Source organism: Emys orbicularis, chromosome 7, assembly GCF_028017835.1.
Source record: "Emys orbicularis isolate rEmyOrb1 chromosome 7, rEmyOrb1.hap1, whole genome shotgun sequence".
NCBI lineage: Eukaryota > Metazoa > Chordata > Testudines > Emydidae > Emys > Emys orbicularis.
Window position 1 is genome coordinate 117,251,678 of NC_088689.1, and position 14,935 is coordinate 117,266,612.

The following is a 14,935-nucleotide window of genomic DNA, read 5'->3' on the forward strand; positions in this document are numbered from 1 at the left end:
CTTGTCTAGACTAGGGGAAAAGGTGCTTTTAAAAAAGAAACATGTTAGCCAACTGATTTTAAACGTTACTAGCATCTCGGTGCTGACCGTGTTTAATACCTTTAAAACATATTAGCTGGTTGTGGATGACAATAGTCTGGGGTTCACGAAAACCAGTGAAGTTTTTAAGGGTATTAAACCAGGTCTACACTAGGTGCTAAGTGAAGTTTAAAATCATAACAGCTGACATGGTTTACATATATTATTCCTATCCCTTCCACTTGTCTTAGAGTGTTACTAAATCCATGGGCATTTTAAAAAAGCAACAAAGAGTCCTGTGGCATCTTATAGACTAACGGACATATTGGAGCATAAGCTTTCGTGGGTGAATGCATGCTGACGAAGTGGGTATTCACCCACGAAAGCTCGTGCTCCAATACATCTGTTAGTCTGTAAGGTGCCACAGGACTCTTTGTTGCTTTTTACAGATCCAGACTAACAGGGCTACCCCTCTGATAACGGGCATTTTTGTAACTTAAGTGCAGCTTGCAGGCCAGAAGCCCCTTATGGAGTGCTTGCTGATGAGCTGCAGGGAGCTGACTGATCATTTGGCAATGGTTCTCTTGCTCATTTCTAGCTGCTAAATCATTATATATTTTCCTAATATTACTTTTCCATTTAAGCAATTGATATAGTTGCCACAGGAATGTTACGTGATCTCAAATGTAAGATGGGTACACATGATTGTGAATGTGAGGGAAGGTGACCTATTAATATTAAGATGCAGTCCACAAAGAATCCCTGTATTAGTCCATTGGAACCAGTTTTTTATAATCTTTATTCCTTCGTTGTTCAATATTTTTAGAAACTTTGCAAATACTAATATGTTGTCATCTCCTCAGGCTAGACATTTTGTCTTGCTTTATACCTACTAAGCACCAAAACTACTTGTAGCTCTCAAAAGTAATATGCTGTGATATTTATGTTTTGCTTTACAGTATTTGGGTTCTGATATGGAAGAGTTTCACGGGAGAACGGTGCATGATGACGACAGCTGTCAAGTGATTCCAGTGTTGCCCCACGTGGTGGTGATGTTGATTCCTGGACAAACCTTGCCTCTTCAGCTTTTTCGCCCTCAAGAGGTTAGCATGGTGCGGAATTTAATTCAGAAAGACAGAACCTTTGCTGTTCTTGCATACAGGTAAAATACTCAGTAGTTACTGATGCTATGAAGCTTATGTTTTATCACTGATTTCTTTGGGCAGAATATTAGAAACAGATGGCTGAAACACTTCTGAAATATATTACATGCTTTAATGGCTTATAGAGTTGTATGTTAGAAAACCAAGTTTGCCTAATTATGTAAAGATTTAATGGGTTTGTTTCATGACATCATCACAAACATAATCCCCTTTGAAATATGGAGGGAAATACATTTGGGGATTTTTTATGTGAATATTTTATTGGTTTCATTAAATGTTTGAATGCAGTGCCCCTCTTTGCTTAAAATAAAAAGTCTCAGGGTCTGGAACATAAGGACACAAACCAGAGGTTAGCTTCTTATTTTCTAGAACTTTATTTATTTAAAAGTGTGTTTTGCCTGTGTAATCGAAAGAATGTATTTCTGATTCTCTTTTCCCCAAATTAAAACCACGGACTGCATAACTTATATGTAACATACTTAGACATATGATTCAAATAGAGCTAAGGCAAATGAGGAGATATTGGAGCTACTATATGGGTGTGTGTGCGTGTGTGTGTAAAAGAGAGAAAGAAGCTTACTGTGACTGCCAAGATGTCAGGCTTTTCTCATTGCTTTGGTTCTTAGCTGTCCCTTGTCTTTTTCCCCCTTACTCCTAACTGGCTCCTCATCAGTTTCTCCCTTGTTTCCCCCTTCCCCTGTCATAGGCAGTGTACCCTGGAAAGATGCTCTCCTTGCCACGTGCCTCACCTCCATTTAAGAGCTGAGGGAGTCCCCATGAGTCCTAGTTAAAACAGTCAAATTGCAATAGCTCCTCCTTCCTTCCCCTTTTCACCCCCCACCTGCACCAGCCAAAGAGATGTTCCACAAGGGATTAGAAAGGAGTAGAAGTATGGTTTGCTTTCTGTACAGTAGCTGATGTGGGGAGAAGCCACTGCAGCCCCTCAATATCTAAAGGTCTTCTTGAACTCCAGCAATCTTGGTCAGATCTTGGGAGTGTTAACCAAGGTTCCTCACTTCAGAATCAAGTCCTGCCTATGCCCAGACTGGTTAAGAATTTGCAGGTTACCCCCCCCCCCCCCCACTAGAGATGTTACTAGATCATACTGGGGGCAAGAGAAGCTATTTTCAGAACCATACAGTCTTAAGAATTTGTTAGTATGTTCATTATCAAAATTTTAAACACAATTGTTTTTGTTATGATTATGTCATGGCAGAATCATTCTCCTTGCAGATCAGCCGTGTGCTGAGTCTGAAGGGGTTTTTGCTAAGTATTTTTGAATGATTAGTAAACACACAAAATAAACAAAATTAGACTTTATTTTTTAAATGAAAACAAATATTGCTTCCCCTTTGTAATAATTCAGATAGCTGAAGAGATTTTCCTCCTCAAAGTTTAAAAACAAAAACAATTTTAAGCTTAGACGAAGCATGGATAATTTCAGCTCTAAAGGAGACTTTTTAAGAAAGTGATGAATGAGTGAAAAATGGAGGTGGGAGGGTTAATAGAAGTTGAGTGAACACTACCTACCGTACAGATTACAATGTGTATCTTATACTCTTTTTTAGCAATATACGTGAAAGGGAAGCACATTTTGGAACAACAGCCGAAATATATGCCTACCGAGAAGAACAGGAGTTTGGAATTGAAACAGTCAAAGTGAAAGCAGTAGGAAGACAGAGGTTCAAGGTGCTTGAAATAAGAACTCAGTCAGATGGGTAAGAAAATAGATAATGTATGCATCTCTGTGTTCAGCAAAACTAGTGACTTCCAGCACTTTTTGTAATTGGTTGGTAAAATATGACTCTGAAGAAATTTTCCCTCTGAAGAAAATTTTTACTGTTCCCAATGCAACATTTTAACTGTAGTGCTGGGAAATCATGCCTCTCAGGGTCACTGAACTGATTAGTTATTATGGATCAGGCTGTATTTTTAAGGTTGCCTGAAGCTGCCTGTTTAAGACCCTGTTTTCAGTAGACTAGAACTTTACAAAATGTTTACCACAAAATGGTTCATCCATTTCTGAAGTGAGGCTAAGGAAAAATACATTGATTTGCTGTGTTAAATTTTTTTGGCAACTTCTTCTTTTAAATGATTTACCCACCGCTGCTTTGGAACAGGGACTTGAAATTTGGCCAAGGGCATGGCCTTTGTGTCAGGAATGTGCTTTTTGCCATCCCTATGAAAACACCCCCAGATTTGGTCAAGTTATAAGCCCTTGAAAAATTGCAGTTCTCACTTGTTCAGTAGAGATTTCTTAGATTTTAGCAGCTAAATTCCATCTCTGCACATATCCCCGTTATGCACATGTGTTATGAAATAGTATGTGATAATGTAATTATAAACTATTTTTTCCACAGGACCCCTGCCTCTGCGTTGAGGGTGAATCAGGGTTGTATAGGGAAGGAGACTGTTGCCTGTAGGACCCCTGCTTTGTTGCAAATGTTTGAAGGTTTGTAGTGAATGAGGCAGGGGATTGCAGGAAGAAAAAGAATGATGTCATGGTTAAGTCAGCTGAGTGTTGTCCTGGAGAATTGGTTTCTATCCCTGCCTCTGATGGTGTTCATGTGTGATGCTACTCGAGTCACTTAAACGAAACTTGGTTACTAATTGTGAGTTCCTCATTGTCATCCTGACTAAGTCTCTGGAGTCTGATTTGCAGAAGGTGCTGAGGACTCTTAGCTACAACTGATGTCAATGGGGGCTATGCTTTGAATGGTATTAATGGTAAATACTCTGGGGGGGAAAAATCAGGTCCTCAGCATCTCAAATGGGGCACCCCAAAATTAGTGGATACTGTTGACCTTAATCTCTGTGTCTCGGTTTCTCCATCTGTAAAATGTTAATGATGATATGCCTTCATCTCACACAAGTATTGAGGAAATAGATTAATTAATGTTTATGAAACACTTAGACACTATAATGAAGAGCACCATAGAAAAGCCAATGAGGAAGTTAATTCTGTCTTCAGAGCAGGGAGGAATTAGTGTGCAATAAATAAGGCCTGGGGCTACTCATTGAACAGTGAGGAGAAAATAAAATGTTGAATAGCTGCTCAATAAGTAAGCACATCCATCCTGTGCACTGAATTAGGCAGAGGTCCTGTGGAAAAAGTAGTATGTGATCATGTAATTAAAGACTGTATCACATACTCACAAGAGAACTTAAAATTGCACAGGCAACCTTCATTCTGGCATTTCCTAACTTTTGAGTGCTTGATGTTGCAACCTTAATGTTGTTTTTTATGTATCTACGTACTGTTTCTAATAATTTTTGCTTTTTCTCATTTACATTTTAAATGTTTTTTAAAAATTGTGTTAACTGTTCTAATTGAGAATTTTAAATTCTGACATGATTTTTGAAATGGTGGGGTTATTTTTCTGACCAGTAACTCTGCAAAATCACATCTCTGGCATGTTGGCTAATATACCATTATCAAAAACAAACATTCTCCATTCAGAATTTACTGATCAGTTTTGTTTCACTCTGATAGCAGTGCCAATACAGCCAACAGGAGTGAAAAATAGTAAAAAGTTGTTTTTAGCATTAAAGGAAGCCCTTATTACACCTCTACCACGATATAACGCGACCCGATATAACGTGATAAAGCAGCGCTCCGGGGGGGCAGGGCTGTGCGCTCTGGCGGATCAAAGCAAGTTCAATATAACGCGGTTTCACCTATAACATGGTAAGAATTTTTGGCTCCCGAGGACAGCGTTATATCGGGGTAGAGGTGTATTTGGCATATTCACAGGGCTCAGATTGATTGAGTAAGAAGGTGCAATATTTATAGTGATCTTTTTTTAAACCATAGTTACACTTTAAGTTAGGGATACATGGCTTAAACTCCCACATAGATTTCCACCACAACTTCCACAACCACTACCTGTCCATTAAATTCTCTCTGGAACACTCCCACACTAGCATCAACTTCCTGGACACCACAGTACCGCTTCGTTCTGGGTGACGGATGAGTCAGACAGGCTATTCACTCCCTCTGGTCTCCGTTCGTCCTTATCTCTGGGGTCTGTAGGCTCCTCTGCATCTGAGTCGAGGTCATCATCCTCCCTCTCTCCACCATCTGACCTGCATCGAGGGCAGTTCATGGATCATTATGGCTACTAGGATTGGTGCCCATCTTGCGATTGGGATGGAGGCGCCTGGCCCAGCACCTACTGGCCACCCATGCCGTATCCATGTCAGTGACCTCTGTGGAATCCATGGGAACTCGGTTGTGGAGGTCCCGCTTTTCATCTCACTTAAAGGGGAGATTATGTGCCAGATCTGTGGTGGTGACCATCAGTCCGCCACAGGCCCAGCCACTGACAGTCCTTTTCCCTGTGAAACCTCCAGAGTCGTCCTGTTTGGGTCCGTCACCCCTGTAATGGGATTTGGCTTTGGCTTGTCTTTGTCTCCGGATGATGCTGTGCTACCTGACTTATCCTTACCTTCAGTACCAGAGGATTTTAAGGAGTACCAAGACCTTTTGTGGCAAGGAGCTGCTTCCTTTAGTATACAGGCAGAGTTCTTGCAAGGAAAAAACCCACAAATTGGTGGACATCCTATAGCTGTCTGCCCCTGGGAGAATCCCTATCAACAGTGTGATCCTTGAACTGGCTACGTCCCTCTGGAAACGCTGGTTTCATTATCACCTGAAGCTAAGTGCATGGAAAAGTGCTGATTCATTCCCATGCAGGGATTTGAGGGTTTTACTCTCATCTTACCCCAAATTCCCTAGCTGTAACTGTGGTGAGTGACAGAGCCTGACAGGGCAGGTTTAAGTCCACCCCCAAGGCTAGGGACTCTAAACAATTTGACCTCTTAGGCAGGAAGATTTACACCTCCTCTGAAAACATCCACTCAATCTGCAGCGGCAGTCAAAAAAGCAAACAGAATGTTGGGAATCCTTAAGAAAGGGATAGATAATAAGACAGAAACTATCATATTGCCTCTATATAAATCCATGGTACGCCCACATCTTGAATACTACGTGCAGATGTGGTCACCCCATCTCAAAAAAGGTCTATTGGAATTGGAAAAGGTTCAGAAATGGGCAACAAAAATGCTTAGGGGTATGGAATGACTTCCATATTAGGAGAAATTAATAAGACTGGGACTTTTCAGCTTGGAAAAGAGACAAGTAAGAGGGGATATGATAGAAGTCTATAAAATAATGACTGGTGTGGAGAAAGTAAATAAGGAAGTGTTTATTTACTCCTTCTCCTAACACAAGAACGAGGGGTTACCAAATGAAATTAATAGGCAGCAGGTTTAAAACAAACAAAAGAAAGTATTTTTTTCACACAATGCACAGTCAACCTGTGAAACTCTTTGCCAGGGGATGTTGTGAAGGCCAAGACTTAACAGGGTTAAAAAAAGAACTAGATAGGTTCGTGGAGGATAGGTTCATCAATAGCTATTAGCCAGGATGGTCAGGGATGATGTCCCTAATCTCTGTTTGCCAGAAGCTGGGAATGGGCAACGGGGGATGGATCACTTGATGATTACCTGTTCTGTTCATTCTCTCTGGGGCACCTGGCATTGGCCACTGTCGGAAGACAGGATACTGGGCTAGATGGACCTTTGGTCTGACCCAGTATGGCCACTCTTATGTTCAACACTGGCTTCTACCCAGGACATCTTGGAGTACCTGTTATGCCTTCAGTCGTTAGGGCTTGCACTTAGTTCGCTGAAAGTGCATCAGGCAGTGATATTGGCATTTCATCTCCTTGTTCAGGGAAAATCAGTCTTCTCCAATGCCATGGGAACAAGATTCTTAAAAGGGATCCTTTGTCTACATCCTCTGATTCAAGAGCGTGTTCCCCTATGAGACCTATACACAGTCCTAACAGCTCTGATGGGTCCTTCTTTCGAGCCCCTAGCATCTTGTCCCTTTCCATTCTTGTGTCAGAAAAGATTTTTCTGGTAGCAATAAAATCCGCAAAGGAGATTGTGAGTTGCAGGCTCCAATGGCAGATCCTTTTTATGCACAATTCTCCAAAAACAAGGTGACTTTATGACCACACCCAATTTTTTTTGTCTAAAGTGGTTTCTGTTTCATTTGAGCTAGTCAGTATATTTACTTGTGTGTGGGTTTTTTTCCCCCTAAACTGCGTTCAGCTCCAGAGGAGCAGTATCTCCATACCTTAGATGTCAGGCAATGTTTAGCCTTTTATCTGGACAGGACTAAACCATTTCGTGCTTTGCATCATTTATTTGTGTCATATGCAGACCACATGAGGGTTCAAGCAGTCTCTTCGCAGGCTGTCTCCAAATGGATAACATCCTGCATCAAGATGGCATAAGTCTCCTCAGTGGGTGCGAGCTCATTCTGTGAGGACTCAAGCAATGTCCATAGAGTTCCTCAGTGACATTTCCATATTGGACATATACAAGGGTGCTATGTGGTCATTGATACATTCGTTCACAAACCATTACCCCATAACCTCATATTCCACAGTGAATGGAAGCTTTGGTAGTGAGGTCCTGCAGTCTGAGTTTAGGTAGACTCTGAGCACCGCCTGCTGCAGCTGGGGGGCATGGCACTTCTGCTTGTGTCACCTAAGTGGAATACACAGCTGCATCTACTTGAAGAAAAAATGGGTATTTGTTGTAACTGTGGTTCTTGGAGATGTGATGGAGACCTGCATCCCCTCTGCATCAGAGTCTTGTTTCTGGGCATTCAGTGTGAAATTACTCCATTGGCGCCTCCTTCTCCACTGCATTAAACACTAACTTCTGTTCCTTTACTTTACCAGTTCACAGTTTAGCTTTCCCATAACTTAATCAATTTCTTATCTTATCTCACTGCTTTGTGAGTCATCTCCTTCACTCCATCAATGATGTCAGCCTCTTTTACCAGCTTGTCATTTCTCCCATAATCACTTCTCACCTTCTTCCATGCTGCCCATTATGCATTAAACACTATTTCCTAATCAATTTGCAAGGCAGTTCTCTGTCCTCTGTTATGATGCCTGTGGTTCACTACATAATGATATTGGCTAGGTTGGTGGCCTGTAGGTGATTCGTTAAGACCTCTTGTGTGCTTATTTAAAAAAAAAAAAATTAGACACTTCTAAATTGTGCACTCAGTTGAAAATATATGCAACCTTGTATTCCTGGTACTGTCACCCATGTATTCCAGTTTCTCCTTCTCCCATCAGGGATGCTGGAACAATTTGTGTAGTGGGGATGCTCAGAGCCATTGAACTAAACTGTAAACCCTGTATACAGTGGAAACCACTTCAAGCCAGAGGGTGCGTCAGCACCCCCACACCCCTAGTTCCAGCACCTATGTCTCCAATTATTTTCTACACCTTGTTGGGTCTTGTCTCTATTTAAAATGTAACCACTCTGGGTTAGAGACTGTATTTTGCTATATATTTGTACAGAGTGCTGCACTGTCCCTACTGAGGACTATGGGTGGTACCAAAATACAAATAAAATGTACCTTTAGAAATGAGATTTCCTGTCCACCCACTTAAAAGGAACAAAGTAAATGTTTGCATTCATTGTTCAGTACAGCAACATTCTTTTTAAAAAGAAGCATTAGAATATCAGCTAATCATTCTGTTACTTTACAGTAACCTTAAGTAAAAGATTAAATAATGTGTTGCCATTTACAAAGACCAGTACTGCTCTGCTGTTCCTAACCGTCTAATTTTTTGCTCATCTGTCACTGATCATTTGAATTTTGAAACAAGAAAGTTGTTGTTTGAACACAAGATGGCAGTACACAGTTAACCACAGTAGCAATCACATCTGTTTTGAAAATTGACTATCTGGAGGTGGCAAAGATACAGCTGTTGTGTTCTGCTGCTAGAATATTTTACTATGGCAATTACATTCTAAATGTGATTTAGAAAGTTCATTGTTCCACAGGAAAATATGAATCAAGAAAATGTGAAAACTTAAGGAATTTGTTTTTTAGGTTTTTAGAACTAACTCAAGATAGGGTCTAAAAATTATCTACAAACAAGATATTGTTTAACTTTTTAAAGATTAAATTTATTGGAGTGCTTCAGATCTTGTAATATAGTCTCCAACACATGTTCAGCTTTATTGCATGGTTGGGGAGGCATTCTCATATTTGAAACTGTTCCCTGCACTTACACCTTGTACAACATATACGTAGTTAATAACTCCAGTGTGCTGTATTAAACTTCCCTAGTATGACCTTTGAACCACAGTGAAAAATCAAAGGTTACCTAAGTATATTTCTCTTGAACCTTTTTAAACCTTTCTATTCTTTAAGTCACATGAAGTGACTATCAAAAACTAAAGGGTGCCATTCTTTTTTTTTATTGCTCACTTTCATCCTATTATTTATCTTCAGTAAATATTAAAATATCACTTTACAATATGATCAGCATTTGTAGTCAAGGCAGCAGTTACTCCTAAAAATATGCAATGGGAAAGTACACATTAAATATACCAGAAAAAGCATAAATCTAAGTCTCATGCTTTTCTTGTTGAATTGAAACATGTGGAATCACACTTTTAAGCTGACAAATTCATTTTAGTATTTTAGCATTCTTGATGCTGTGACGGGTTGGATCACAGAAACCCCCTGGGAGCTTCCACCTGATGTGCCCAGACTACTTCTACCCCTGCTTTCCCTGCCAGCTCAGGACTCCAGCATCCTGTGTTGCTGAGCCAGACATACCCATCTGCTCCAACAAAGACCCAGGGTCTGAATTACAAAGCAGCGGGCTTCACTGAAAGCAGCTAACAGAAGTGTTCTTGGCTTTAACACCCAGATGCCCAACTCCCAATGGGGTCTAAACCCAAATAAATCTGTTTTACCCTGTGTAAAGCTTATACAGGGTAAACTCATAAATTGTTCGCCCTCTATAACACTGATGGAGAGATATACACAGTTGTTTGCTCCCCCAAGTATTAATACATACTCTGAGTTAATTAATAAGTAAAAAGTGATTTTATTAAATACAGAAAGTAAGGTTTAAGTGGTTCCAAGTAGTAACAGACAGAACAAAGTAAGTCACCAAGCAAAATAAAATAAAACGTGCAAATCTGTGTCTAAGCAAACTGAATACAGATAATCTCACCCTCAGAGATGCTTCAGTAAGTTTTTTCCTCAGACTGGACATCTTCCAGGCCTGGGCACAATTCTTTCCCCTGGTACAGCTCTTGTTCCAGCTCAGGTGGTAGCTAGGGGATTCTTCATGATGGCTCCTCGTCTCTTTGTTCTGTTCCACCCCTTTATGTATCTTTTGCATAAGGCGGGAATCCTTTGTCCCTCTCTGGGTTCCCACCCCCTCCTTCTCAATGGAAAGACACCAGGTTAAAGATGGTTTCCAGTTCAGGTGACATGATCACATGTCACTGCAAGACTTCATTGCCCACTTGCCAGCACACAGGTATACAGGAAGACTTACAGGTAAAACACAGCCATCTGCAGACAGTTGTCCTGGTTAATGGGATTCATCAAGATTCCAAACCACCATTAATGGCCCACACTTTGCATAATTACAATAGGCCCTCAGAGTTATATTTCATATTTCTAGTTTCAGATACAAGAGTGGTACATTTATACAAATAGGATGATCACACTCAGTAGATTATAAGCTTTGTAATGATACCTTACAAGAGACCTTTTGCATGAAGCATATTCCAGTTACATTATATTCACTCATTAGCATATTTCTATAAAACCATATAGACTGCAACGTCACAGATGCATTAGACTGTTAAGAGAATAGAACGTATAAAATACTTTCCTACTAAACAGTGTTCCTGGTAGGGGGTGTGGTTTTTTTTCTTTTTCTAAGTACAGTGGCCTTTTTGGGGAGTAGGTGACCTGGTGTATAAGTGGGGTATTAAAAGATGATTACCGTCTGTATCCTATTTCTGCCGATTTTGAATTCTAGCTAATCACATAAGGTTTAGGGCTTAAAGAATGTAAACTGCTTTTCAGTGAAACTTCCTTTCCGAGAGTTTGATATGTATTAGCTGACTGTTACTTTAATACCAAAAATAACTTGAGGAGACAAATATCTAAAAATATAATGCTGAGGTGGTAGAATGTTCTGCTGACTTCCAACCTGACTTCAATTCTGATCACAATTCTGATACATATCCTATGCCCTTAAAAATGTTGATGACGCTTATTTTGTATCTCATGATAAAGGAAGCTAACTCAGAAAGGAAGAAAGTAACCATGCTGAAAGTTTTAGGTGGTGGTTTCCACATTCCTGCATAAAAAGATGTGATAAAGGAATATTCATTAAGTTTAAAGAAAAAAAAATAGAGATTAAGAAATCTAACTATTCTTAAACAGTGATACTTTATTCAGTATGTTGTTTTGAAAATGTGGGATACACTCGGCACCTAAAAGTGCTTCTGGTGGTTTGTTTATTAACTGGAACAAATTTCAGTGGACCACACCTTTTGAATATAGCAAAGATGTGTTCTGTTTGCTTTCAAATACATAAGTTCTATGCTATGTAGTCACAACAGTAATTCAGTTTATACAAGTGAGACTTAAGTAACTTTAAAAATGTAATGAAATGGCTTCATGTTTGAAGTTTTACAGTGCTGCATCGAGGTTTGTTCTTCTGCACATATTTACATAGGTGGTGGAATCCAAACTGTTGCTCTTCTAAATTTTTTATATATAATTTTTTTTTCTTTATCAGAATCCAGCAGGCTAAAGTACAAATCCTTCCTGAGCGAGTGCTGCCTTCGACTATGTCAGCTGTACAGCTGGAGTCTCTCAACAGATGCCACATATTTCCTTCTTCCAAACCTACAGCATGGCAGGACCAACATATACATCAATGGTGGCAGAAATATCAAAAGGTCAGAAGCTAATTGTGGGTTTTTTTTGTTTTTGTTTTGTTTTTATGGCATTTCAAAAATCAATACGTTCTATCTGTGCATCTTTAAAGAAAAATGCACAAACTGGGACCCTATATGTCAACCTTCTGCTGTTGCTGTAGATTGTGTGGGTTGTTCAGCAATGGACAGCAGTGGGCAGATACACATTTTGTATTAGATTAATTAAGTCGTATTTTAATTACCATGTCATTGCTTTGGGGGAAGTAATGTATGTGTATATCTTGCTAAATTGCTGGGAAGGTATAAGGATTGCCTACATGGGGAAATTCACCAGCAGAACTATACTATTACAGTTATTCTGCTATAATTATACTGGCATAACTCCCCATGTGGACACTCTTATTTAGGCATAAGAGTGCCTTTTTATTTACATAGCTTATGTGGCTAAGTCCACATGAAATCTGTTAATGTTTGTGGTGGCACTTAAACATTAAAAAAAAAAAAAAAGGTAAGCTAGAATTCCAGGCTCCCAAGACACATTTACAAACGCATTCTGTCTATTGGGATGGTCAGTGTTAGGAGATTGTGGTGATTGATACATAATGAGAATTAAATCTAAGGGCTTGATTTCTAGTTCCTCTCACTAAGATTTACTTTTTTTCCTCTCATGTTAGTTCCTGTCATCCATCAGTTTCTTTCCTCTTTCATTATCATCCTGACTTCTAGTACTTCAGGTGAATTATAGACCAGTCAGCCTAACTTCAATACTGAAAGATACTGAAACAAATTATTGAACAATCAGTTTGTAAGCACCTAAACAAAATAGCCAGCATGGATTTGTCAAGAAAAATCATGTCAAACCAACCTACTTTCCTTCTTTGACAGGATTACTGGCCTACTGGATGGGGGGAAGCAGTACCTGTGATGTATCTTGATTTTAGTAAGGCTTTAGAAACAGTCCCACATGACATAAACATTTGCTAGTTTGCTTATGTTAATGTTCTGCATTGTGTTTCTGGCCATTTCTGTAAGTGTACCTGGTTTATTTTTTCTAAACTAGACTTCTTTATCATGTACATAATTGAACCTCACTAATCTAACGCTGATTAGTGAGGTTTGTAGAATACTGAGAACTGGGGATAGGGTCAGCAAGTTGATATGTTGTTCTTTGTGGGCAAATAGAAGGGCTTCTTGACATACCCTGGGCTTAGCTTTGACTCGAAAACTATTGGCCATCAGTGCTGCTACTACTGCCTCTGCTCCTGCTCCTGTCTTGGTGCTGCCGCCATGGCTTTGGTTTGGCAGTAGGAGAGAAGAGGGATGTGGTAGCTGATTTGTAGTGGAAAATTTTAGAGTGCCATCATTTCCTGTCTTTTCTCTGTGGCTGGGTAAATTCAGCTGAAGGGCAGAGGTGGCTTCTTTTTGTGGCTTTATTGATCTGTGGGAGCACTGAGAGCTTGCACCAGTGGAAGAGCATGAGGAGCATCTGCAAGTGGTCTAATCTCCTTCCAGGCATTTGATATGTGGGTGAAAGGTAATCCATGGGTGACACTGTATTCCTGTAGTTATCCACAGGGAGGCGACTTCCCCAACATCAGAACTTCTGTGTTTACTTCCTCACTGAACAGCAAACTTGGAAGTCTACTTTCCTTTTGCAGCTGTGCAGTTTAACAAAGTGCAAATCAGTAAGTTTCCATTGTGCTTAATTTTTTGTATTTAAATACATAGTTTTTTCCTTTCATGTTAGGAGTGGTGATCCTAGACCATAGATGACAATCTCATAGGCTGGATGCATTTTACTGTCTTCTACTAAATACTGTAAAGGAAATTATATAAATGAGGTTCATGAACAGGCTGACAATATAATACAAGAAATAGAAGTTACTTGGTCTTTTTTAATAAATAGACAGTGTCATGTTTTAAGATCAGAGGCCCCTAAGTGTTAATCCAATACAAATTATGATAACATGCCCCTTTTTGAATAACACAAGAATCCTGAATATCCCAAACTGATATTTGCTTAATGCCTTTTTGCTTAAATATAATCCTGTTTCACCCTCGTTATTGAAATGAATCAGAAAGAAGGTAGGGCATAGCTGATTGCAAGTCCCTCCCTCCCTGCATATGTTAATCAGGTTGCCCCACACTTTTGCAGTGAAAAAAGGTGCTTTATGGCCAGAGTTCATCACCTGCAGAAAGTAACTCATCAACAGAAAATGCAAATCCAGCCTTTCTGAAGACCAAACCTCTGCAGGAATCAAAAGAAATCAGGTGTGTAGTGCTCCTAAAATTCCTTGCATCTCGATTCTCCCACCTGAAAAGTTGGTAGTTAACCCCAAGAAGCTGAAATATAGCCTATTTTTTGAGCACATTCATGTTGTAATTACATATCTCTTCATATATTCTCAATATGATACCCATGTCTGAAATTATATACAAAATATTTCTGCATACTTCAGTGCCTAATAACCTGCCCAGTAAATTATGTCTACCAGAGAACTACAGTATTTGTATTTAACCCATTTGTTTTGGACAAATTCTATATACTTCTAATGCTACTTCATTGTTCTTGGCATATGTTCTTGGCATTTGTGTTGAACACAAATATTTCATGTTCAGAAGAGCTAGTATGTAATTTTTGGATACATATTTTGAAATTTAAATTCAGAACATTAATTTGATTTAATGCAACATTAAGGTTACATATTTAAAAGTCAGGAGATGCAAAACGTAAGGTTCACATAGAAACCTTTATTTGCCTATGTTGCATATGCTCTATCTGTAAGTTCTAATAACAAGTGAAAGAGAGCATAGTATATATGAATTGGTGTTTCTATGAGAATCTTAACTATTTTATTTCCTCCTCTCCTTTTTAAAGATGCAGCTTTATGCTGCTGAAACTTAACTTTGAGAATTGAATTCACTTTTTTTTAAAAAGAGAAGAGGAGAAACTG

At 39.3% G+C, this 14,935-nt stretch overlaps 1 protein-coding gene across 2 annotated transcripts in view; it reads left to right on the plus strand.

The window, feature by feature from the left end:
• Positions 1-14,935, plus strand: part of CRBN (cereblon) — a 41,053-nt gene that overhangs the window by 7,450 nt on the left and 18,668 nt on the right. For both annotated transcript variants that reach the window (XM_065408004.1, XM_065408005.1), the window contains exons 3-5: positions 978-1,180; positions 2,750-2,899; positions 11,840-12,002. In XM_065408004.1, the coding sequence (XP_065264076.1) occupies positions 978-1,180; positions 2,750-2,899; positions 11,840-12,002 (516 nt within the window). The remainder of the gene's footprint in view (positions 1-977; positions 1,181-2,749; positions 2,900-11,839; positions 12,003-14,935) is intronic.